This window comes from Calypte anna, chromosome 5A (assembly GCF_003957555.1).
Source record: "Calypte anna isolate BGI_N300 chromosome 5A, bCalAnn1_v1.p, whole genome shotgun sequence".
In the NCBI taxonomy this organism is placed as follows: Eukaryota; Metazoa; Chordata; class Aves; order Apodiformes; family Trochilidae; genus Calypte; species Calypte anna.
This window is the reverse complement of record NC_044251.1, coordinates 18,251,940-18,276,721: the sequence shown is the minus strand read 5'-3', so window position 1 is coordinate 18,276,721 and position 24,782 is coordinate 18,251,940. Positions and strand designations below refer to the sequence as shown.

The 24,782-nt window shown below is 35.3% G+C and overlaps 1 protein-coding gene across 6 annotated transcripts in view; it reads left to right on the top strand.

Annotated features, from left to right (window-relative positions):
- The window catches only part of RALGAPA1 (Ral GTPase activating protein catalytic alpha subunit 1), a 125,104-nt gene that overhangs the window by 82,751 nt on the left and 17,571 nt on the right, over positions 1 to 24,782 (top strand). For all 6 annotated transcript variants that reach the window (XM_030451638.1, XM_030451639.1, XM_030451644.1 and 3 more), the window contains 4 exons: positions 310 to 433; positions 2,022 to 2,177; positions 9,691 to 9,849; positions 10,835 to 10,962. In XM_030451638.1, the coding sequence (XP_030307498.1) occupies positions 310 to 433; positions 2,022 to 2,177; positions 9,691 to 9,849; positions 10,835 to 10,962 (567 nt within the window). The remainder of the gene's footprint in view (positions 1 to 309; positions 434 to 2,021; positions 2,178 to 9,690; positions 9,850 to 10,834; positions 10,963 to 24,782) is intronic.

Genomic DNA, 24,782 nt, shown 5'->3' with positions numbered 1-24,782 from the left:
TCTGTTATGGGTCTTGCTTTTTTCATAAGCTATTCCATTGGCAATTGGTACTGCCAGCACCATCCTACGTGATCAGAGTGGTGAAAAGGGTAAATGTTCTTCATGTGTAGCAAAACTTCAGGTGCTAGGGAAGACCAGGTTAGAAAAGACAGAATGGGACCATGTTAAAAAAAAAAAACCATGTAGTTGTAGTTTACTTTGACCATCTTTTTTGATTTAAAACCTATGCTCTTCATTTACTGCTTTTGCATATTTTGGTTTCATATATGTAAAGGGACTGTCATGCAGTGACCATCCTCTGTTTTACAGCCGAGAGACACACAAGATAGCAGTGTTTTATGTTGCTGAGGGACAAGAAGATAAACACTCCATTCTTACTAATACTGGAGGAAGTCAAGCCTATGAGGATTTTGTAGCTGGTCTTGGCTGGGAGGTATTTATTAAAACCTTTTTAAACTAAATTTGTTTACAGAGAAAATTACAGATCCCTTCAAATATTATAAGTCTTTGGCTCTTTAGTATTACTCACAAGTGCTGAAAAGAGACTGTTTTGCAAGTAGGACGTAGAGAAGAATTCTGGTTTTAATTTAATTAGCAATACCAGCTATTTAATTTCAAGCTCTTTAAACTGGAGAGAGTTTGTGCAGGCAGAGATGATTCTTTAATGTGCAGTCCTGAACTTGGCTTTCATGGACTGATTAGGAAATACCTTGATTTCCCTTTAAGCCTATAGACTATTAAAGTTCATTGAAATTTCAGATTTACTCAAATTTGGGAATCTAAAAAATACAAACATGACCTTCTCTCGTGCTTTTCCTTTCACTATCTGTTCACACACTTTGTTCCTTATTACTTCCAGCTGTAAAAAATATTGTGATGTACCCCATCTTCTATATAGACCTGCAGCTCTTAGCCATGAGTTAGATACGGTTACAAGGATGTCTTTTTTTGCATCCTTTTTTTTGGACCACACAGGATTAATTTCCATTGTAAAGTTCAGGTTGGCACTGTCACCCAGAAGTACAGGAATCACACCTGCTCATGGCTGCCTGCATAAGAATCTGCAGGTTTTCTGTTCTGTGTTCATCAGGAGTGTCTACATGAGTGTCCATCTTGTTTGTTCTTTTTCTTATTCCTTAGATATCTAAGAGCATTACTAGATTAGCCATGTGGATAATGGCTCTGACTTTGCAAAGGAACAGAGGAAAACTGCTGACTGTCACAGATATTTTTTTCCTACCTTCCTGATCCTTTGCGATCCTATATTAGCAAGATTTAAGAGTTGCTAATTTGGATTAATATTCTATGATAAGACATCTCATATTTTAACTTCTTAACATTAGATTCTGGATCCTTTATCCACAGAAAAGCAAATATATCTCATGTGCACAGAGATGAAATGTATTCACATCTGCAATACAGGGAGGTTTTTAGGCACTGTTGTAAAAGTGAAATAGCACATTAAGCACGCTTATTTATTTCAGTACCAAACTATTTCCCATGGAACTAGGACTTAGAAACTTATTTATGAATTATCAGGTAGTTTCCTGTGATTTTTTTCACTTTCACAAAATTAAAATTTTTGAAGAAAATATATGAAAGGTAACAAGACAATTTAAAATTGTCTGGCTGTCACTCAGAGTTCTACAGAGCTCAGGTTAAGGCTGATGTAGTATCACAGAATTTAATAAAATTTAAAAAGTGCATTTAAGTGACTAAAATCAACTGATCAAGGAATAATGCACTGAATATTAATTTACACAGCCTTTCCTTTTCTCTGTTCTTTTCTTTCCCAGCAGCGCGTGCTGTGAATGTGGAATACAGAACACCAGTGCAATGCCATTGTTTTTCAGGCTGGTCAGCAAGTCTGAGCTCTTTTAGAAAAGCATAACTGTACTATTGTAAAAAGGGCATTCACTCCTAAAAATAGAGTTGAAAGTGCATTTCAGAGTGTTAAGAATGTATTTATCACCTGATAGTTTAATTTTTTTCTTCTAATGCTTCTTGGACTTGACTTCTAGGTAAATCTCACAAACCATTGTGGCTTTATGGGAGGACTGCAAAAAAACAAAAGCACTGGACTGACCACTCCATATTTTGCTACCTCAACAGTAGAAGTAATGTTCCATGTGTCAACAAGAATGCCTTCCGATTCAGATGACTCTCTAACAAAAAAGGTGAGTGTTTCTGAATAACAGATTTTCTTTTAATAATAAACCCAGAGAAATCAGAGTCAAAGAAAATCCACTAATGTTTTTTTAAAAAAAAAAAGCATACAAAATATCTTAATGCCTTTGCCTGCTGACAGGTGGTATTTTACTGAAGTAGGTTAAGCCATATAAGTTATCTATATCAGTTGCTAATTTTTTTATAGCAGTGATTTTTGCCATCATTGCAAGTGTTGGTAGGATCACATGTATAGTGATGAAAAACAAAGAAAGGTTAACGTTTGTGTAGAAGAAGCAGCATGACATCTGAATGATGTTTTTGTGCTTTGAGACTTTAAATGCCAATTAATAAATATGTGGTGTGTACTCCCTAAGATGACTTTTTATTCTTATGACTTAAGAGTCTCATAGTGTCTATTAATAGTGTTCCCTTCAAAAAAAGTTTAAAATATGAAGAATTTTATAACATTTGTTGTATATAAGGTGTTTTGGAGCAGACACAAATGCTCGACAGTGATACGATGTCTCACAGTGACAACAGGAAAAAAATGGTTTTCTGTACTGGTATTTTTTTTTCTTTAAAATTTAATAAATTCCACATTAGTGATAATAAGTTACAGTTTCAAACATGTGTCCTATTATAAATGAACAATTGGCTATCATTAGACTGTCCCCCGTCCTGCGTACATACATCTTCAGATGTGCTAATCCATTCAGTAGACACGTTAATGAGCACTGGTTGAAGTGTAATATTGGAGGAACTGAAGCTGGTTGACCTCAGTGTGGAGTTTAATACTTGTAATTAAATTAGACAGTAGACAGTTAGTAAGGAGAGAAATAGCCATGCCTCTGGCAAGCCTCAATTATTAATGGCTGTTTTGTTCTTTGTGTTCAACTTGGGAAAAAAAAACATTATTGTTATTATTATAAACAGACTATGAGTTCTAACTTCTCACTGTCACATCTTACATTGGTTTGTTTTGTGGTTTTTTTAAACTGAATTTTTTTTTCTTGTATACTTATGGTGCTGGGTTATTTCTGTTCTTTATTTCCTGAAGTAGAAAGAGGGTAATAGGTTACTAAATGATTATAAAAGTAGTTTAATAGCAAAAGGAACTACTTCTAAAATAAGGTTGTTGCTGTTGTTCTGGCATAGAACACTCTGGGTGTATGTATGTTTTTCTAAGTTGACTAGCTATGGTGTTTTTTACAGAGAAACCTGGTTTTATAAAACACATTATTATCCGTACAATATTTGTTTATAATCTGTTTGAATAAGCATTAAAAAGTGTTGACAAGGAGGAAGATGGTCACAGTGAAAATCAGTTACTAGTAAATAACTTGCAAATGCCACAGACTTCAGCAGAACACACAGGCAAAAGCTCATGTCTGTTTCCAGGATCACCCTGAATCTACATTGAGCTGTTCCTCCTGGGCAAGGCTCAGTGCTGGTCCAGGCCTGCTGTCATTTAACTTGTGAAAATGGTGTCAACTGGACTTTTTAACAATTCCAGCCCCAGGCATATTTCTCTCCTCTCCTCTTCTACCCACATTCTCATTCTTCAGTAATTTGGAGTAATCGAGGTCTGTATTGATATGTAGTGTATCAAAAGATCAGAATTTTATTTGTAGCCCAGCTACTGATGGGCTGTATAATCAAGCTACTTGATTTTTGTGTCATTTTGTTCTTGTTCTTCTTTAGTGTGTGTTGTTCTTCTTTTAAAGCCACTTTCCCAATTAATGGAGGCTGGTGAAGCCTCCTCCCAGCCACCCTTCCCTTTCTTAACACCTTTTGGCATTCGTCTTATTTAGTAGACACGTTTCAAAGGTGTTCATTTCATGTATGCTTAATGAAGGTAGGCTAAGAAAAAGAAATCTTAGTGCTTCTACTCAGCAGGTAAAGGCTGCATGGGAATAAGCATCAGACAGGAAGGAACCAGCACCAGAGATGCTGGGACAGTCATCCCAACCTTGAGAAATGCATCAAATGAAGTTTACATCTTGATAGGAAGAAGCAAGTGGTATCAGGAGACATGGGTAGGAAAAGAAGCTTAATTCCTCTAGTCATTCTGCAACTATTCATGCAGCTTAAACTGAACACATCAGCAAAAGGAATGTGTTTTATGAGATTCTGGCTGGCTCAAACACACTACAGGGAACCTTAAAGTCATTTGAGAGCTGCGTGTGTGCTAAAAGTTGTAATTATTATTGAGTCCATGTACTGTTCCTGGCCTCTAGAGAAACTTGAGTTTTAAGCTTCTGTACAGGTCTTTCATGTACTTCCTTTGTCTAGTTCATTCAATGAGAGAAAAACAAGCAAACTTGCAGTAGTTGGCTCAGAACTGCTGCTGCTTTTTATGTTGTAAATGTGCCTAGAGGTGCATGATAGGTTCATCTTATAAATGGAAATTAAATTAAATTAAAACAAAACTTCTTCCTGCCAGTCCAGCCACTTCAAAATCAAGATTCTGCTGTTTCAGAGGCTAAGCCAATTTTGAACTTATTTTCCATCAGTCTTACAGAGCGGTAAATAAAACTTTTAAGTGTCTTTGATACCCCTGAAGCATTTTTTTTCGAAGACATGAACAAGAGCAGGAAAAGACATGAATTCAGGGAAAAAAGCTGAAAAACTCCTGAATGTGTAAAGAACCTTAACATTGAAATGCATATGTAAAATAGGGGTTTAAGTTGCAAATAACAGAGTGAAGATTTAATGCTAATAATGGAATACATTTTTTTTCCTTAGAATTAAAAGTTAGAGTAATAAGTTAAATATTTACACTACCCTTACAAGAACAAGTTTGCAAAGAAAATACCAGGATTAAATGAAACTGTGAAGATGCTCAGTTCAGTTCACAGAGTGAGAAAGCTCATGTATTCTTTTCTGTAGCTTATCACCTGTCTACCTCCTCCTTCCTTAGCCTGATAAAAGAATGAAGGTATTGTGAGAGTATTATAAACAAGATATAAAAAGTAGTAATGTTAATAATGATTGGAATACTAAATGGACTTCGGGTATATTACATGATTCTACATCATGTGTGACATTGTTCTAATCACATAAAATATTTATAACTCCCAGTTTTTCTGGGTTTGTTTTTTTCCTGTTGTGGTATGTTTTTAGAACTTGAAGGTTTAAAAACTAAATTAAATAGCACAGTATTTTATGGAGCTAAATTGCAAACAAACACACCATAGTTAAAATGGTTTTGTGAAGAATTCACCTAGAGGGTGAATATGCTGCAGACAAGCAGTGCTGTTTACATTTAGTAGGCAAAATTAGTAGCATTAAGCTCTTATTTCAGATATTTCTACTCCTTCTGTTCTTTTTATAATGAACACTAACATTTTTTGAAGAGGAAAAAAGTTAGGGTTTGCTGTTGTATTATAAGAAAATACATTTTTTTTCCTCCCTCCTTTAGGTAAGTGAGTATTAGAAATTACAGTAATTTTGGCAAGAGTTCAAGGGTTAATGCAACAGATAAATAAAAGGAATTTTCTGTAAATTGAGCCCTGCATTATTTCACTTGTCTTGCCTTTCCAAACCTAACTCATTTAATTTTAAAAAGTAAATACTTAAATTCTTCCTGACAGTGTGCTTTGCTTTTACTATCTTTTATTACTTCAATTATACTTGGTATCACTTAGAACAATCTGCCATTTGGAAATTTCAGTATAGCCTGCAGCTTAGTATTAAGTCTGGCTGCTATTGTAACATGTACAGCATATGACACTAATGTATCAAAATTAGATTTGATCATCCCTCCTGGTTATATTTATTTCACGTTTCTTTTGTATTCAGTTAACATAAATGTATTAGGAGAGCTGACACATGATGATGGCTATAGAGTAAGAATATTTTAAAGTATTTTGAGTTAAATTTGAAATTTCAGGTAACCTAACAGTTGGTCATTTTTATATATTTGTTTTTATGGAGTGGAGTTTCAAAGCAAGCCTAGAAAAATCCATTTGTCTCTGAAATTTCCTCAGGGCTGTCTTCCCGACAGCTCAGGTCCAAAATGGCTAAAACAGAGAGCTCTTCATTTCTTTCATTGCCACCTTTCTGGATCACCATGGATAACATGACCGTTGTGCCTGTCCCTTGTGCCCATAGCCTGAAATCATCTTTACTGTGGTCCATTTTTTGGATTCTTGAGACTGTTCTTTTTTCTACATAAAATTTCTTGCAATGTAGCCTTTCCATTTAAAATTTATCCACTCTATCTTAAACTGTTATTTTGATTGCTGAACCTCCCTTTCTTTCTCTGGCCTTGACACTTTCATTCTTGAAGAATGCTTCTATAAAACACCCTCCACTAGTCTTTACCACCTTTTTTACAGTTTCTTTGCATTTGTCCATCTCCATTTTTTTGTCTTGCATTTCACCTTGATAATGAACTCCAGAGCAGTTTGATCTGCATTTATGCAGTATTTAGCATTTTAGAATATTGATATGTAACCTATAGTTCCCGGTGTTTCAGCTTTATAATATTAGCAGTTACTTGAAGTACATTATTTTAGAGATTTTTAAAATTTATATTATTTCTGTGCCTTATGTTGCTAATAAGCATTTGCGCTTCACTTTGCTTACTGTGGTTTGTGCACCTACAAAGTTGTAAATTTAGAAAGACAACTTCTGATCTGGACAAGATGACTTATCCAGAATTTAATTCTCCTCCAAACATAAAGATGACATCAACATCCAATATTCTTTACTTGTCTATTATTTCTGTCAGTCTTATACCTTCTGTAATAGAAGCAAGGCATTGATCAAAAATTTGAACTTGAATTCATTACACCTTTATAAATCACCATTCACAGTTTATACAATCATCCACCTCCTTGCAGCATCTGATTTTGACTCTCAATCCATTTGATTTTACAGAGATGCCATTCTACACTTAACTCAAACTAGGTCTTTGTCAAGTCATGCTTGGAAGTAATCATGAGGTGAAACACACTTGACAGGACTTCAAACTCATTGGAATCTGATTAGTTTTCCTTTGCAGAGGAAAGAGTTAGTGCTTTTAGACTGGGATGTATCCCCACACCTGTATGGGGATATAACACAAATTTTTAAATTGGAGAGAAGGGTCACTAATAGCTTTGGTACACTTGGCATCCAAAAATGTGTGTCTCTTTTCAGTAGTCCTAGCAATACACTTTTATCACACCAAAATCTTTGTCTGGTGTGAAAGCATTCATCACAAGTGATACTGTCTCTGGGTAACTTTGACAGAAGAGCAAGAACTGATTGATGTCCTGTGTGATCAGATGCAAGTATCAGTAACAGTTACTCAGGGACAGCCTTCTGATAAGTGAAATTCAGTGGCAGTGATGCCCTCAGGAAGCTGCACTATCTAAGCTCTCTGTATGTTTTGGATTTTGAAGCTGTCACTATCCCTCATTTCTAATGGTAGACGAGTTTATTGTCTTTGAGTCTGAAGATAGTAAAGGGGTCTAATTCCTCTAGTAAATAGTGCAATATTGCTGAATTAGAAATGGTGCAGTGCAGTGATGGATGTATCACACCTAGTTTTGGGGTTTTTTTGGTCGTCACATCAATGAAGTCAGATAAGTCAGTGCACCAGATGGCCATTCTTCTATCTAGGATCATGCTTGTTCATGTTTCACAAGCTTTCATAGTTAAACTGATTCCCCTTTTGCTTTCTCATTGGTTGCCTTCCTGTGCTTTTTTCTTGCTTCTAAGTGCAGGTCCATCAGTCCATCATGCCATTTTGTCATTGTCATATTTCAACAGCTAATTTGACTTGCTTCACCTAGGAAGACAGAAGAGGTTCAGGCCTTCTGAATGAATCCACACTTAGTTTCCTTTTACAACATTTTTCCCTGCTAAGTGTCATTCAGGGTTTCTGCAGCTGGTGTTTGCATGCTGCACATAGTCTTTCAAGTTGCTGCCTGGTTTTGTTCTAATCTAGTCAAATAAAACTCAGCATAGAGATTGTTGTTATAACCAATTCTTTTCTTAAGCTGGGTTTACAGTTGGCATGAAAGCACCCCTAACTAAATGTTGTCCAAAATAATTCAGCCATTTACAAAAGAGAGAAAATCTTCTCATTTCAAAGGAACCAAAGTCACTGGAGATTTGATGTTTGTATGATCTGGTCAAGGCAAAACAAAAGACTTCTTGAGCATTAGACAAGATATAGGGCATTGATGCCATCTATCCTTTGCCCAGTCCAACACTGAAGAAAATAATTTTCTTGGAGAAATACAAGCCTTTTTTTTTCAGTCTAATGCAGTTTAAAGCCAGAAGAGCAGAGCCTGCTTCTGACAGCCAATATAAGCCTTCAGATAAAATGAAGTTAGCATTCCAGTAGATTTTGTGCTATGAGTACTTACAGTGAAATTTTTCTGATAATTGTGTATATGTATTGCTTCTATTTAAAGTGCTGTTATGTTCAGAAAATGAATACAAAAAATTTTTGCATTTTTGTACACAACTTCTTGTAGGCACTTAGATTAGTGTCTGCATATTTACTTCTTTAAAGGCAAACTGTGCTGTCCTTTTAATATCGTCAAGGAAATTTGACAAATTCTACCTATCTAAAGCTGTGCAAACAGACTGAAAGCTGTGGGTGAAGACAATTGTCAGCTATAACTGGTGATGCACAAGTAGTGAAAAATTGTATTCTAGTTTAAGTATTCAGAAATAACCCTTCTTGGAAAAAAACACACGTTTAATCATCTGAAAGTATTTGATCAGTATACATAAGGACTCCCCATTATGTTAACATTTATTTATCAGGTGGTAATGTTTAGCAGAAGGAGCATTTTGGAGCTTAAAGGTGGATAATTCCCAAGTGTTCAAGATATTCTTTAACCTGGTTGTATGATTACAACTGAGAATACAGCATGGATTTTGAGATACCCATTTGGCCATTCTGTGCCAAATAAAGAGCCATTTTGGGTTTTTTGGGGGGCCAGTGTGACTTCTTCTTACAAAAGTATGCAGGTTTCATGGGAAATGAGCAAGTTAACCTAGGGGCAATGGAAACTGCAGTAGCTGTTCTCCTTGAAAAGCTTTTTGGTTTTAGTAGCCAGCTTAGAATTGGGCTGGAATGGTTAGGTTAAAGACTTCTCAGATATGTAGGTTTTAAACAGATGTTCATTCATATAATTTAAAAGTTCATTTAGAATTTAGTAAGCCACTGCCTGTCACTGATGACTACCTTGAAAGCGTTTTAGTAAATCAGATTGAATTACTATGCATTCTTGAGATAATACCAACAAAATTTTAGCTTTCTGTAGAAAACATATTGGCATATGTGTTAATTTAAATAGATATTGGCACCAGTGTATGAAAATCTATTGCACAAACCAATACTGTGAATTATGCTGTCATTGAAATTGAAAGAGAACCATAGTGCAGTTTGGTTAATTCATTCACTTTTCTTTATTTCTTTTTACTGGGTTTGTCCTTTTGAAACATGACCATTTGGTCTAGCTGTATGGCTACATAATATGTTTAAACTGATAGCTTTTATCCTTGCTTTTCCAGCTAAGACATTTAGGAAACGATGAAGTACACATTGTCTGGTCAGAGCATACTCGAGATTATAGAAGAGGCATAATTCCAACAGAATTTGGTGATGTGCTTATAGTTATCTATCCCATGAAAAACCATATGTTCAGTATCCAAATCATGAAGAAGCCTGAGGTAATGTTCTGTGACTTTTCTTTTGTGTTCTTGTTTGTATGTTTAATATGAACTGACTTCTGTTCAGAGTCTGAGTTTTTGGTGTAATAGATTGATCCAACAAGTTAGTGTGTCTTTAACCTTGACAATTGTAGAGGTCATAGGAAGGAGAGTTTAATGAGTACAATGCATTGTAAAATCAGTAAGTTGACATTGCCCTTCACATGCTTTTTGCTAGCAGCTTCAGAGTTTCATTCACACATAGAGGAAATGAAGATACTTAACAGTTTTAATTTTTTAAATTGCAAAATGATGATTGATTAGAGAAAAATGTAATACTGAAAGGTGAGATCCATCTGTTCTGTAACCATTTTGCATGCCTGTACTAAAAATTGAGGGATTTTATGGATCTTGCAAATAAAGCTTTACACTTAGGATCCAAAGGGGCCAGACTTTCACCACAGGTTTCTCCTGTGAAGGGCTTACAACCTATTCATATAGATACCATACATAGAAAGGAAGCACAACAAATAAGAGAAAATGGTCGCCCCACCAATAGTTTTATGACAATTGCACATGGAGTTGGTCCTTACGGACATGTTATATATCTAAAGCTATTATAAATATTATTTTTAAATTGGAGTAATTATTCTCTTTCCTTATTACCACCTAAAATATTGTCATCTAGCCTTTCAGTACCATAAACATCATATGCAAGACTGTTCCTAGGGTTTTGGCAGCAAATGTTGTAAATAAGCTTTGATGAGACTTAATATTCAATCAGTTGCTTAATTTTCTTCAAATGCCGAGTTATCTGTTGCCAAGGATATCAAGCTGTATATTTCCATGAGAGGAAAGGTCTGTCATGGGGCACAATAACTGGTCTGATTATCTAACAATGAGGAGAAAAAAAATATATTATTTGAGTGCACTATTGTTAATGTTGATTGCTAATTGTTATAGCTAAGATCTTGCTTTATTTTGAATTTCATAATTTTTTATTCAGGTTCCATTTTTTGGTCCACTCTTTGATGGTGCTATTGTGAATGGAAAAATTCTTCCTATTATGGTTCGTGCAACAGCTATAAATGCAAGCCGTGCATTGAAATCATTAATTCCATTATACCAAAACTTGTATCCTTTCACTCGTGGTTTCTAAGGCAAGTACATTCCCTTGCAGTTCTACAGATAGGGTCTTTGTTTTCTGTCATCTTTTGTCTGTCAGATTTGCATAGGGGAAATATTTTCATTTTCTATGGTGATGATGCTTTCAGGAAGCTTAAACCTATAGAAGACAAGTGAGATGAAGACCAGTTTTTTTAATTAAGTGAAGAATAGATTAGTGATGAAAAATTGCCTGTTTCTAATATTTTATAACATGTACTTGCCACTTCTTGTTAAAGAAAATTATTTGAATGACCATTTTATGAGCAGACTTTCAGAAATAGCAATGCTATGGTATTAATAATCTTTCTTTCCTTAAAGATGTGTAGTATTTATCCAGTGTTAATGTGACTTAGTTTTCGTTTGTAGTTCCAAGAAGGATATGAATGCTTTTTCCCTAAAGAGGGGAAATTTGTAACCTTTTAGATATAAAGATTTTGTTATTCATCTCAGCATATAAAGTTGCAGACAAAAGGCTATTAGTGTTTTAGTAAAGATGTCAGAAAAGATGATCTCTTTTTTGGGTTGGAACTGACAAAGTAGCTTTTTGCAAGAGCTGCTCTCGGACGAACAGATTTACCAACCAGAAATGAAAAAACATAAGGTAAGCCAGTCATTTATCTCTCTCCCCTTCTTGAGATTGAGTTCTGTTGTATACCTGTTAGTTAAATCAACAAGAACTTGCTAGTTTTTTCATTTTGTGAATTGACAGCCGTGTTTAAAATTTGTTTGAAATTATGTGCTTAACTTCCCCCCAAGCTATAGATACTTGCATTTGTCATATGATTGTTGCTAAACTACTCTTTTTTCTAAGGCTGACTGTTAATTCTCAGAATTTTAGATGAGATATGATGAAGTGGATTTACAGATGAATGATGTTTAATGTGATCACATCAAATGACGTTTATGCCATTTCTGTTGATGACAGATTCATTGTATTTTTATGGTTGGAAAGGTCTGATCTTTTTGTCATTTCTCAAGTGGCTTAATCAAAGAATTTCAAATGTATTATCATCATTATACCATGAAAAGTGATGGCTTATAGCATTAAGTGATGCACAGTGATGAGCAACTGGAAAACAATTTACTTTCAAGTACCAGACTTTCAGTACCAAAACTCACCACAAATGTGTATCTTAAACTTCTTTGCAGAATATGAAAGTTGTAATAAATGCATTGGCTATAGGTTGCCTGCTCAGTGTCTAGGAACTGGCCAGTTCCTAAAAACTGTGTATGGCACGTTCACTTTTAATTCTCCAAATTATAAGTTTATGTGTGTCAAAGCACCGAGTGTCATTTATGACATAATGTGACCTCCATTAAAGTGTTGATATTTGTCTCCTGATAAGGTTAACATTATAACTATAAAGCATTACATATATTTATTAATAGCTACTGAACTGGTTGGTGGATTTCATATCATCACTTGGTCTTATTATGCACCAGTCGCTTGGGCACTGATGTTAAAGGGCAGATTTATTTAGTAGTTGGTCAATTCTTTTTCTGCCTGCCTTGGAGTATCTTATATTAAATGCTTTGTAAAAACTTGAAAAAATCAAAATGGGGACATTGGCGGTTATTTAAATGCTTTTTGCTTGGCATGAAATTAGAAAAAAACTTCCCTGTTGTGGAGTCAGTTGTGCCAGTGGAGAAGAGCAAAAAATATTAAGCTTCAAAGACTGGCCTAGCCGTCAGTGGTTAAAAAAACCTTACAAATAAAACCATCGTTGACATGCTCTTCATGTTCAACACATGACCAGATTGGAGGTCAAGCAAGAATTTCCCTCGGACAAGAATTGCGACACTGGTGGGTGTTTTTTGTGATATGGACATGGTCTGTAACTAAGTGCATTTGAAAATTGAATCTAATTGAGTTTCTGTGATATTGAGTAGGTCAAGGATTATCCTAGTGTATCACGCTTTTTTTTTTCCCCTGGCATAATTTAGCTGTGGCTGTAGCAATGCACTACTGGCTTTTAAAGTTTTTTCCTGGACTGAAGGGTGTGGGGGCAGGAATATTTAATGATCTGTAGATAAATAGCTTTTCTGAAGAACCCACCAGACCCAGTGTCTGTTGCAAAAGAGAGAAGTCATTGATCAAGATGGTCTTTTCTAGTGTTAAAAGTGTTGCTGGTGTAATGAAAAAGAGGTCTCAGAGTGGTGAAAACCATGCCAAAGAGGGAGGAAAAAAAAAAAGGAACAGAAAAGCTGGTTTTCAGAAGGTGTACCAAAAGCAGAGACCCATGTGGAATAGTAAAGATGATAATCAAGGCTTCCCACATGTTCAGGAACATAAAAACATCACTGAAAGAGAATTCTGAAGTGATTTGCTGAAAATTAATTTTTATTTACTTTCTTACAAGTATCTAACATACTGGAGCAGTGTTAGTTTATTAGGAACTTTGATGATGGTTAATAAAGTTCAGTTTTATATGGATCTTGAGGGAACAAGAATACATGGGTGTTCTGTCAAACAGAGTACATTTCAAGCACACTTCTGCTTACTCTTTTAATTTCAAGCCAGCCATTGTGTATGGATGTCCTCTGTGCCTGCAGGTGCGTGGTTCATTTTGCTGTGATGTGTAATACGTGGAGGGCACCTTTTGACTCAGTGTGGAGTTGATGATGATGTGTAGTTGAGAATGTCATGTTGCAGTTCTTTACTGTAAGGATGGACCATGGCAAACTCTTCCTTAAAAAGTACAGCATATGGGATGTGAAGAAAGTGGCACTGAGTTTGGCCCTTCTCCTTCCAAGGAGGGCTTATCTGTTCTCTTAAGTTAACTCATTTTCTAAGTGCAGACCTGACTGAAAAAATCAGCTGTCATTTGTAATCAGCAGGGATATTCAGTCCTCTTCATGTAACCTGATTGCAACTTTTTCCTTATTGCACTGGTCTGTTAATGACGAGGCAGCAGTGGTAGTATGTGTGAATAGTATAATAATGGTTGCATGGATACAGGAAATTCTGCTCATCTCGCTTTTATAGTCTGCTCTGACTTTAAGCATGTATTGTGTGGTCTGAAGTAGCTTTCTCAGATTGACATATTCTGTCAGTCACCTTCCTCTTTCTGACGTTATTTTGATACTTCTGATAGCAAACTTAACAAGACATTTTGAAGATTTTATTTTTAAATTATTTTTAAAGGTTTCATCTGCTCTGGTTTTATACTTTTCTCAGAATATATGTAATGATATGTTTCCATATTGTAGTATTTTAAGTTTAAATGTTTACTTGATTTATCAGCAAGCATCAGCTGGGCGTGGCAGTTATCCTGCTTTAACTTGATGCTTGACATTTTCATAGCTGCAGTTTGAAGAGAATTTTGCCATTTTAGGCGGAATTGCTGCACTGATTTGTGGAATTTGCTTTTGTTTGTCTCTAGAGGATTCTTTGGTCCCTTACTGTCTTTTGGTGACCTGGCTCACTTGTAACAGTGCCCCCTCACCAACAGGTGGCACAAATGTAGTATGTCACCACAGTAGCAGGTGACATAAAATTCTTGAATTGTCTTGTTAATGAAGCAGCAGTACCCTTCTGTATGCCATAGATAACATGTTCCTTCTCCTCATGTTTGTTGTCACAAGGAGGTGCTTCCCTCCTGAATAAACTCCAGCAGCACATATGCTGGGGAAACTTCCAAGACCCATAATTGCAGGTGTAATAATGGGACTGAATGTTGAGAACAATCATTTTCATTGTAAGGTAGAAAAGAGAGGCAAATATTTAGGAGGGTGTTAAATACTCTTTATTTACTAAATTGCATTGAAAATCCTGATAGGAATAGTTTAATTTGTAGCTTCTATCTCAGAGCAAGTACCTTGTGACAGTTGGACTATGGAAACTGATGCATAGGAAGTGGGTCCATACTGAAATTTTTTAAGAGAAAGAGTGGCTTTGTACAGAATGTTACTTGAACTTCCTGAGTATAGTAACAGTATTTAGGCAGGTGCCAAAATGTACACCAAGATAATGTCCTTTTCTGGGCCTAGTAGACACCTCCAGTGATCCAGCTTGTTGAAATTATTCATGTTGTAAAACAATGTTTTTTATGGATCTGTACAGATAACTAGAAACCTTTCAGGAGTGGAATTCCAAGTGTGAAACTTTTTATACACAGTACACAAATTTTAAAGTGTTAGCCATCATTCAAAGCTGTCTGTAAGTAGTGCACTTCAGACACCATAATGCTTTATCTGTTATGTCGTATTCTCTTCCCAAAGGATGCTACCTGGTGTGTAGCTGGAGACACAACAAGAAATTGTACTTAGCATCTTTTAAATCTGAAATTTGTTGGAACTTCAGAACACCTGGGATATAGGTCTTCTGTATATAGAAACATCACAACATAATTTTCCCCTTTTTCTAATAATCTACAAAGTTTTGGCCCAATGCTGAGAATTCTTCAACCAATTAGCTTCCAAGGGGTTTTGGGTGTCATGAAAAAGATTCATTTAAATAGCAAAAAGGTAATGCTGTTTTAATTATTCCATCTACAAAATATTGTGGTATAAATCCTAATCTAAATTCTTTGATAAATGAGTATTTTTTTCTCAAAACTGGAAAATTTACATCTCACTATCTTTTTTGACAGTATTTTCCTAAATAGTTGGTACTTGATACATTGTAGCTGACTTTCTTAGGCAGCTGCCTTCCAGAGAAAGGGAAGATATTAACCCCATGTAGTATCTGACAAGACAGTAACATCTTTTTGAAAAAAGAATGAGTTTTTTGTTAAAAGTTTCCTCTGTTTTAAAAACTCATAGCTCAGAAGCTTTCTTGTTTGATACCATACCCAGTTGCCCCAAGAAAGGGTGTTATTTGCACTGGTAGTGTCACTGGTTTTAGTGGTTGACCATCATCTACTTCAAGATAGAATTACTGACATTGGAAAGCTTATCTTTAAAAAGACAGTGATTGTTATTAATGGCATAAAGCAAGTGAAGAGTATTCTTCAAATTCATTGGCCACATTTTTCTCATTTAATTAAGAATGTTTGTTTGATTTATATTTTCTAACTGGAAATTACAAAACTTTTGGAGATTTCTCACTGATACATAATCTCAGAATTTTGTAAAGCACAATTTTGGCAATGCCAGTTCACCTTCCTCCTCAGTCCAGTAAATTTTCTATCTTATATATGCATGAGCATCCATAAGAAAAAAAAAATACAGTGACGCTGCATCAATAATAACTATAACAAATGGGAAAAGCATAAGGGATGCTATCTCTCCTTAAAAATGTATCATTAATTAATTTTACAGAGTGCCATTGATTTTAGTTTGGTATACTGGAGGGAATAATGCCATTATAATTGCTCTTATAATATGTTTTTAATCAGAATTTTTTTGAACTGCCGTATGACAAGATTCTTGGCAAATTTTAATGCATTTATGCAATACAGAATTTTAACCCAGAACATTAATTAGAGTTTTAAGATACTTGTTGCTGATTTTTCTGGCACGACAGGTAAGCAGAAACAGACATGGAAGATACTGCTTGAGACACTTTTTAGATAGTGCTCTATATTCTTTAAAAAAAAAAATTTCTCCCTTCCCTGAATCAAACCATTGCAGCCTTATCTGATAGTTCACGTAAGAGTCATGAATGAGTTCATCATATGACCCCCAGTTTTTTCCAGAAGAAAATAGGAGTTATTTCTAAAATCTGTTTTATTGTTTAGCAACAAATTTTTTTTCCAAGTTCAAGGAATAGAATATGATGTTCAGTCTTTTCTATGCTTTGATTTGCTCTATTCTATTGTTCTCCTAGTTCTGCTGACATATCACTTGACCTTTTAATAATTCAAAATGTGATTAATTAAAGGCCTGCATACAAAGGTATAACATGAAAAACAGAAGATATCCAAGGCATTTTTAAGTATCTGATTGTTCTAATGGCTTGTTCAGGTATTTCAGTTAGAAGGAATAATGTGTAGCAGTTTTTCTGTGCATTCTAAAAACCTAAATATAAGAGGAACATTTTATACCTCTAAAGAGTCATGCATGCATGTATGTGTGTGTCTATTTGTAGGAATGCAATGATAGTAATAGCTGTGTATATTATCTTTATAGATCTTTTCCTCTGAACTAATGCCTGCAGTTAATGTGTTTTCCTTTGATGTCACAAGTATATTTGAACAATAAGAGACTGTTATAAAGAAAATTCCATAGGAAATACCAGGAAGATTTGGTTACTTGTAAACCATGGATGGCTGAAGTACTAAGAATGGCAAACCACAGATGCAAAAAAAGCTAAATGAACAAATAACTGATGCAGTTAAGAATGTTCATATTTGTGATCAGTGATTTAATGTTATATAGAAAACGGGTATAGTTTGAAATATCTCACTTAAAGGACTTACGTACATCATTGCAGTGCAGCGTAATAGAATTATGTAAAGTAACATCTGTATGGATAGCATCACACTGAAGTTTGCCCAATTAATACCAGGACAAATGAAAAAACCAACTAAGATTCCAAAGCATAAATTGTACTGTTTATGTTCATTCAGTATGGTTTGAAATCCTGTCTTAGGCACATCTTACCTAACTATATATCTAATGCTGCTCAGTAAATGAGGAGGGTATTGATTGGCATATGCTGCTTAAATCGATCACCTTGACAGCCAGAATTACAGTAATCTGTCAGTATTAATGACTGTCTTTCAGGCCTTGATACCTCTCCTTCGTTTGTCTCATCTTGCCTCACTTCTGTTTGAAGTGCATTTTCTTGCAGCCTCTGGTTTTGTCAGAGTAGGTACTTTTGTAGTGGGTTTTTTGTCCCCTGAGTCCAATTTATTGGCTTGATCATGCAATTAGAGTTAAAATGTAACACCAGGGAGCAAAAGTAGGCAGTGTTCTGAGGAACAATTGGACCTCAGGGGTAGTGCAAGCCTGTTCTCAGCCATCATTTATTAGTTACCTGTTGAAAGACTAGGATTGTTTTGCGATGAATAATTCCAAAGCATCACTTTAAATGCCTTTGATTTTAGCCACTGGAGACAACTGATTGAACCTACATTTGTGATAGGTTTTTAAACTCTTGCCTTAGTGATTGCTATGTAGGCACTTCAAATATCTGCTAGAGAAATACTTGCAGATGTGTGTATCAAGCTGCTTATTTTACTGCACACACACATCATTTGAATTGGTTTTCTTCCATATGTAATATGAGGAATAAATTGGAGTGTGAAGCTTGAAAACTATGTTTTCATGTGGAATATTTTCTTGTGTATAGCCTGTGAGACTATTAACAAAACACTCGTACACACTTTTCTTTAGCAGCAGTTCTAGATTTGTTCATGTTCAGGTAAACCTATTTTCTTCTGTAATTTCACTGTTGCTAATCTTACAGAACCTGCCTTCTCTAGCCCAAGTAGAGAAGGCTTCTCTCTTTTCTTAGGGGCTGTCTGCAAAAATTCTGGGAGCACCTGTTCAGTAAGTATAGTGTAAGCACATGGATTTAATGTAATAATATTGTTGTCATCACAAGGTATCTGTAACTCGTTTTTTAATTAGTACAGTTTTGTATAGTTACTCTGCCCTAATGAAATACATGAGACTCTCTTGAAAATGGTAAAAGAACAAAATATCAATTGAGACAAAACTGATTGCCTCTGGTAATGCAATTTTCTACTAAGAATTGCACTTAGCAAAGAGCTGAGTGCTCTGTTGATGTTGTAGACAGTTTTGGGGGAGACTCAAATCTTTTTTGTACTGTTAAGAAAAATACATGCTATGGTCTTTTATTTCTGCATTCTTTCATCCGTTGAGTTTACCCATCAGAAAGGAGAGTATTAGTTCTACTGCTTTCTGTATGAAATATGGACAGGCTTATGATGATGGTGTTTTGTTTTAGAATAAAAGGATGTCAGTGGGCTACCCTGAAAAATCAGTGAAGTGTTTAATTAGGCTCCTAGAACTTCTGAAATTGGATGTCAGTACAGATTACTTGAAAGAGGGAAGTTCTTTGTTACTACAGTTTTTTAAGGTAGTAAAATTTTTTGTGTTGTAAGGTGTAAGTTAGGAGAGTAATCGCTCTTTCATTACAAAATGCATTTAAATGTGTATAGATCCATCTTTTAAACAACAATTTTCAGGGAGAAGGCTGGGAGTCCTTCAACTGGAATGTAAAAGATAAACCAGTTCAGTCTTACACAGAGTTAATTGCTTTGTATGTAACACAAAATGACAGGGTTTCTGTTAATACCTACTTAGCCTTATTAATTAATTAAACATTTTGTATAGCAAAAGCCCTTTGTTAAAATGTTTAGACTCTTGCCCTCTTAAGGTGTTAAAATTCATACAGATTTCTTTGAGAGCTCTCAGAAATCTGTGATTAAAAGCAGGGAAGGTTAAAATGTTTTCCTAATATTTCTAAGATCTTGTAGAAGACAAGATTGTTAATTGATTTAATCCTTTTCTAGTTGTAAATTCACCCCTTGAAACAGGTAAGTGACTTGCAAACTTGAAAGATTTATATGTTAAAACACTAAAAGCTGTATAAATAGAAAGAAGAAGCAAATAATATTGTCTTTAATTGATTCTGGTATTTAAATTGGTGGGAATTGTGGAAGATCAGTTGTAACAAGCAAAACGGACAAACAGTTCTGTCTGCAAGATAAAATTATGTTTTAAGATGAGTTGATTAAGATATTGGCAAACTGTTTCTGCATCATTCTGCATATGGTTATTAAGACAGTTGGGGTATGCTTTCCAGTGCCAGCAGAGGGATTAGAAGATGATAGGTAAGAAAAAAAAAAAAAAGAAAAAAAAAAAAAAAAAAAAAGGAAATTAATAGAAACTAGCACATTGGTTGTCTTTGTTCTCCCCCAGAGCTGTATTTTAGTTACCAAAAAAAGGGGTTATAAGTAATGCTTGCCAGTATATGGAAATATCTACCTGGAGATGGAATATATTTCATGTAACAATATTCACTAATTCAACACACCAAAAATTATAACAAAAAAAAGGTGCATGTATATAGCTTATTCTTTATTTGCCTCACAATAGAAAAATGGAATCAAATAAAATAAACAAGGATTAAAAGTTAGTATTAGAGCAATTGGGATTACCATATGGTAGTCCAAAGGACACGAGTCCTAATCATAGCCTGGCCAATCAAATTAATCTCCGTATACTTTCTAGACATTGGGAAAATAGTTTAATTGCTGATTAACTGCACCTGAATAGATCTGTGGGTCACAAATATATCTATCTCCTTCTGAATGCTTCTCCTTCCAAACACAGAAGAATGCAGGCTATTGGAAAATCTTTTAATTTCTGCTTGCCAAACCATAGTTACCGTCCATCTGTTCATGCCAATTGTGGAAAAAGGTCAGTTTTCAGCAAAGCCATGCGTTTCACAGAAGGTATGTGAAGTGAAATTTCACAGGGGACACGATGGATCCTGATTCTTAGTGATAAACCTTTGGGGCCAGCAGGGTTGGCATATGGTTCAGCATGATACGAAGGCTTGGGTTCCCTGGCTTCACTTCTTTGGCGTGGAACTGATAAAACCTGGCTCTTAAGTATTGTTTCGCTGGACACCAATCATGGGCAGCAGGAACGGCCCATTTAACTCTCTGTGGGAAGGGAGCCCAGGCTGTGTTCACAATAGTGCCATTGTGGTGCTGCAAACTGCTCTCAACAGCTTGACAGCACTCAGGAGGAGGGCGAAGGGGCTGCGTTACTAATTGCCCTGTAAAATAGAGAGGGAAGTAACTGAAAATTAATATTTGTCTTCTTAATTTTAATAGGCGCTGCCTATCTTTGAGGTTTTAAAATAGTTTTGAAGAAAATCTACTTTACTAACCTCCAAAGAGATAAGTAGATTGTACTGCAGCAACTCAGGGTAAAGAGAAAACATTCTTTTCAGCTATAAAAGAAAAAAAGAAAGGTAGTTGTGAAGTTTATTAAAGTAAAGATTGGAATTAGTGACAAAATTTCTCATTAGAAAGGTTTTCCTGTTACTATATGGTGTGGAATTGCAAATTAATACATACAGATATACGCAGTGTATTTAATGGAAAACAGTTCATAAATATTTATTGATTTAACTTTTATTTGCGTAGTTTTACAGATTGTGTTGATGTCTTCACGACAAGCATTTTGTTTACTTTTTCTCTCATCAATTAATATGTGTGTGCGAAGAATGTATTTTAATGGAGAAATTAAAAATTTTAATGAATGAAATGGTCTTAATGCGGGTATGTATGAGTGGGTCTAAGTATACCTGCCAATACCAGAAATCAAAGAGCCAGTTTTGCTGCTTTGTTTTGACACCAAACTCAATTATATGAGTCAAAACTGATGTAAAGCTGAGTGTCAGAGTAGAGAATCAAACCCTCCGCCCAAATCAGGAGTCAGCATGTGCGGCTGTGGGTCCCCCCCAGCCTGTACTGTGCTTGTGGGCTAAAGAGATGACTGTGCCACCTTAGCATCTCTCACTGGCACCTTTGGTGCAGCAGCCCTAATAAACTCCAGTCCCTCGGTGTGTTGGCCCTCTGCCTGCCCTGTTGCCCCCTGTGAGCTGCTGGTGCCCGGGGAGCGGCTGCGCAGCGACCGGGCTGTGGGCATCGCTCCAGCCAGCGCCTGAAGCAGCAGCAGCTCTGAGGGGCTCCAAAACAATTAGCACAGCACACCTCATAGGTTCATCGATTCCTGTCTCGCCTGCATCAGTAAGACATATCTTCCCTGGAAGGTGGAGTAGGAATTCAGCTGGTACGAGGGCTTCAGCACCGTTGCCCTGACTGTTTTCACCTCCGTAGCCTGTTAATAAAATGTGAATGAGCGGGAGCACTTGGAAATACTGTCCTTAGTCTGCTAGCCATGTGGCCAGTAAATTTAATGAGTAATCTGTTACAGTGGTGAGGTATTCGTCCTTCTGATACTGCTAGCCATTTGATCTTGCTGTCTTTTTAATTTCATGTTAAAATGCAGTTCAGGGTCTATAAAACCAACAATACACGATAAATGGTACCAAAACTGAGACTTTCAACTATATGCTTGTGTTAATATGCTCCTGCTATATTTCAAACAGATAATTCATTGAATGCCCATTCTTCCTCTTACCGCAGAGTAGATTATATTTAAGTCAAGATTAATGGATAGATTCTGATGTTAAAACCCAGTCTCTGAGCCTGTCATTCCCTAGAGGCATATAGTGCATTAGTTTAAGCCAATATGCTGCTTATCACAGATACTATGACACCGTCTTAAATGACAGTTTACTGTACTTTGTTACTGCTTACTCTGGTAATAAAATCACTATATTGTGTTCTTCATAATTACAATATTAAGTAGAAATTTAATTTGATTACTGCACGTTTAGATACAGATAATTCTTAAGTAATTGTCCACTGTAAAATTTCTGATACTAATTTTTTCTCTCATGAGGTGTGTTCTGTCAGTGTCTAAGCTTTATACTTAGTTCAGTCACCTTAGAGGAAAAAGTGCTAAGAAATGATCTACAATGGGGTTTCTTTGGTACAAAGGAATATCTTTTATCCTATAGTTTTTCACTTGAGCCTTGTTTTTAAAATCCTTCTGTAAGATGTTTTCATTTCCTAAAGTCCTTAAAATACATAACTTTTCCACAGAGCTCAAGAATTCAGTAAGTATTGTTAATTCAGATTTTTCCCTTCAGAATTGCTAGAAGTCTGAGCATCCTTCTGTCATTTTTGCTGCCTACACAGATTATCAGAATTAGAATGCTCTCAATACAGTAACTGCAGTCTCATAATATTTTTATATAGCTTATAAATTTTTTAGGTAGCTAGCTTTTGCGCAGTTTAATTCTGGATAATATTTATCCTAAAATGTATGTGAAGTCCAATACACTTGCACTTTAATTCTACATATCTTTGTAAGTGCCTTTTGTAAAGGAGCTTGCTGCAGAGTGGTTACATTTTTCATTTCGTAATTGAGTGTTTTAAGTGGTTAAGCATAGTACAAATTTTATCCAATTCCAGCTTGTGTTAATGGTTCTGCACTCACACTGCCTTAGCACCTGTTATGGATTTTGAGTCATCTGGCAGCCCGTGGGACTTAGATAAAGAAGTACCAGGTGTCCTGCCTGTCTCTTAATTGAGACGCAATGTAAACAATCTAGACTTGGCAATATGGTTATAGGAATGGATTAAAGCCCAGCTTTGTCTGCACTGATGAACCACAGCTTTTTCTTCCTAGATGATGTTAGCAACTACTGAAGAATTTTCTTAGCTGTAAGACCTGATGGAAGAACATAAAAATAAACAGTCTATAAAGGATTTTCCTGGAAGGACAGTGTTGCAGAATATTAAAAGTATTTGGTTTTCCAATGAAAATGTAAGCATCAATTACAATTTATTGCAGTAATTTAGCAATCTTGGAAGTGCTTACACTGTAAAAATGAAGATTTTTATATAAATTCAAATAAAGTCACTGCCTTTCAATCAGCATTGGAAAGCATAAATACTGACTTGGAAACACGCAGTGGCTGCAACTTTTATCTAACCTATGCTTACCTTGCAGGACTTTTCACCATTTAAGCACAGAGCAGATATACTGGAAGTAATCTCCTTTATCTGTGAGATTAGTATTCTTGAAGAAAAAAACCCTCTAAGCAGCAAAAATATGTGTTCTGATTTGTCCAGTAACCTTTAATTTATCACAGATTGAATGAACTTATTGTAATGTAAAAAAATGAAAAATAATTTTCAGTATAATTAATTAAAGCTTGATGCAGCTGTATTACTTGGAAACAAACTGCAAGATCTGGAACGATGGGATTACTTTGTATAGATCTATCTATTATATTTTCCCTTGTTTTCTTCATAAAGCAATACATCTCAAATTGCCTCAGAACACCCTTTTTACAGTTACAACTTATGTTGAAAAAATTTTATTAAATGTGTTAGATATTAAATACTACTGTCCTAGTCTGTTACTTGTTTTTCATATTTATTTTTATTTTGTAGTGAGATCAATTAGTAGATTGTCTGATATACATTCTTAAAATTAGTGATTTTGGATAATTAACACTGTGTTCCTTCTGCAGTCTTAAAATGTTTTCATTAAATGTGACTTAAAAATTTACTTCTAAAATATAACTTAGATTCCTCCAAGTTTCCTCTGGTTTTATGAGTAAGAAAATAGTTAATTTTATCGCAAATGTGCTGTAACTAGTATTACAAAACATGGTTTCATCAGAGAAAATAAAATTTTCAGTTCTTTCACCTGTTAAGTAGTGTGAAGTAAAGTAATTTTTTTCTTCTCTTACACCTAAATAACTTGCATCAGATATGAGGAGAAGGAACTGAATTCTGCTTTATGAATCATCAGTGTTGTGGCTAAGTTCCAATTGAATGTGCAGAAACTGCTTTAATTTACAGCATAGCTGTGCAAACAGATGCACAGAGCAAAATATTTATTTGCCATTTTCAATATTGGCAGTATTTAAGAAACAGAAAAGAACCCAAGCTGACTTTAGATATCAAGTTGACTTGAGTAAACAGAAGTTGCAGCTGGAAAAAAAAAATCTTTATTTGTACGCTGTGCAAACTAGATGTGGAAATCACTGAAATGCAATAAATAGAGAACACCATGATACCACTTCTAGAGAGTCACTTTTCAGAATATAAGAGAAGTTTAACTATTCCTCTCAGTGTGGCCAGGTGATACTGATCACCCACCTACATACAAAACGCAGCGAGTTGCAGGCCTTCCAGCACTGGATCAATAGCGGCCCGACTCACATCCTTAATTCTGAAAGCCAACAAAGAGTACAAATTGCTGTGACTCAGTAT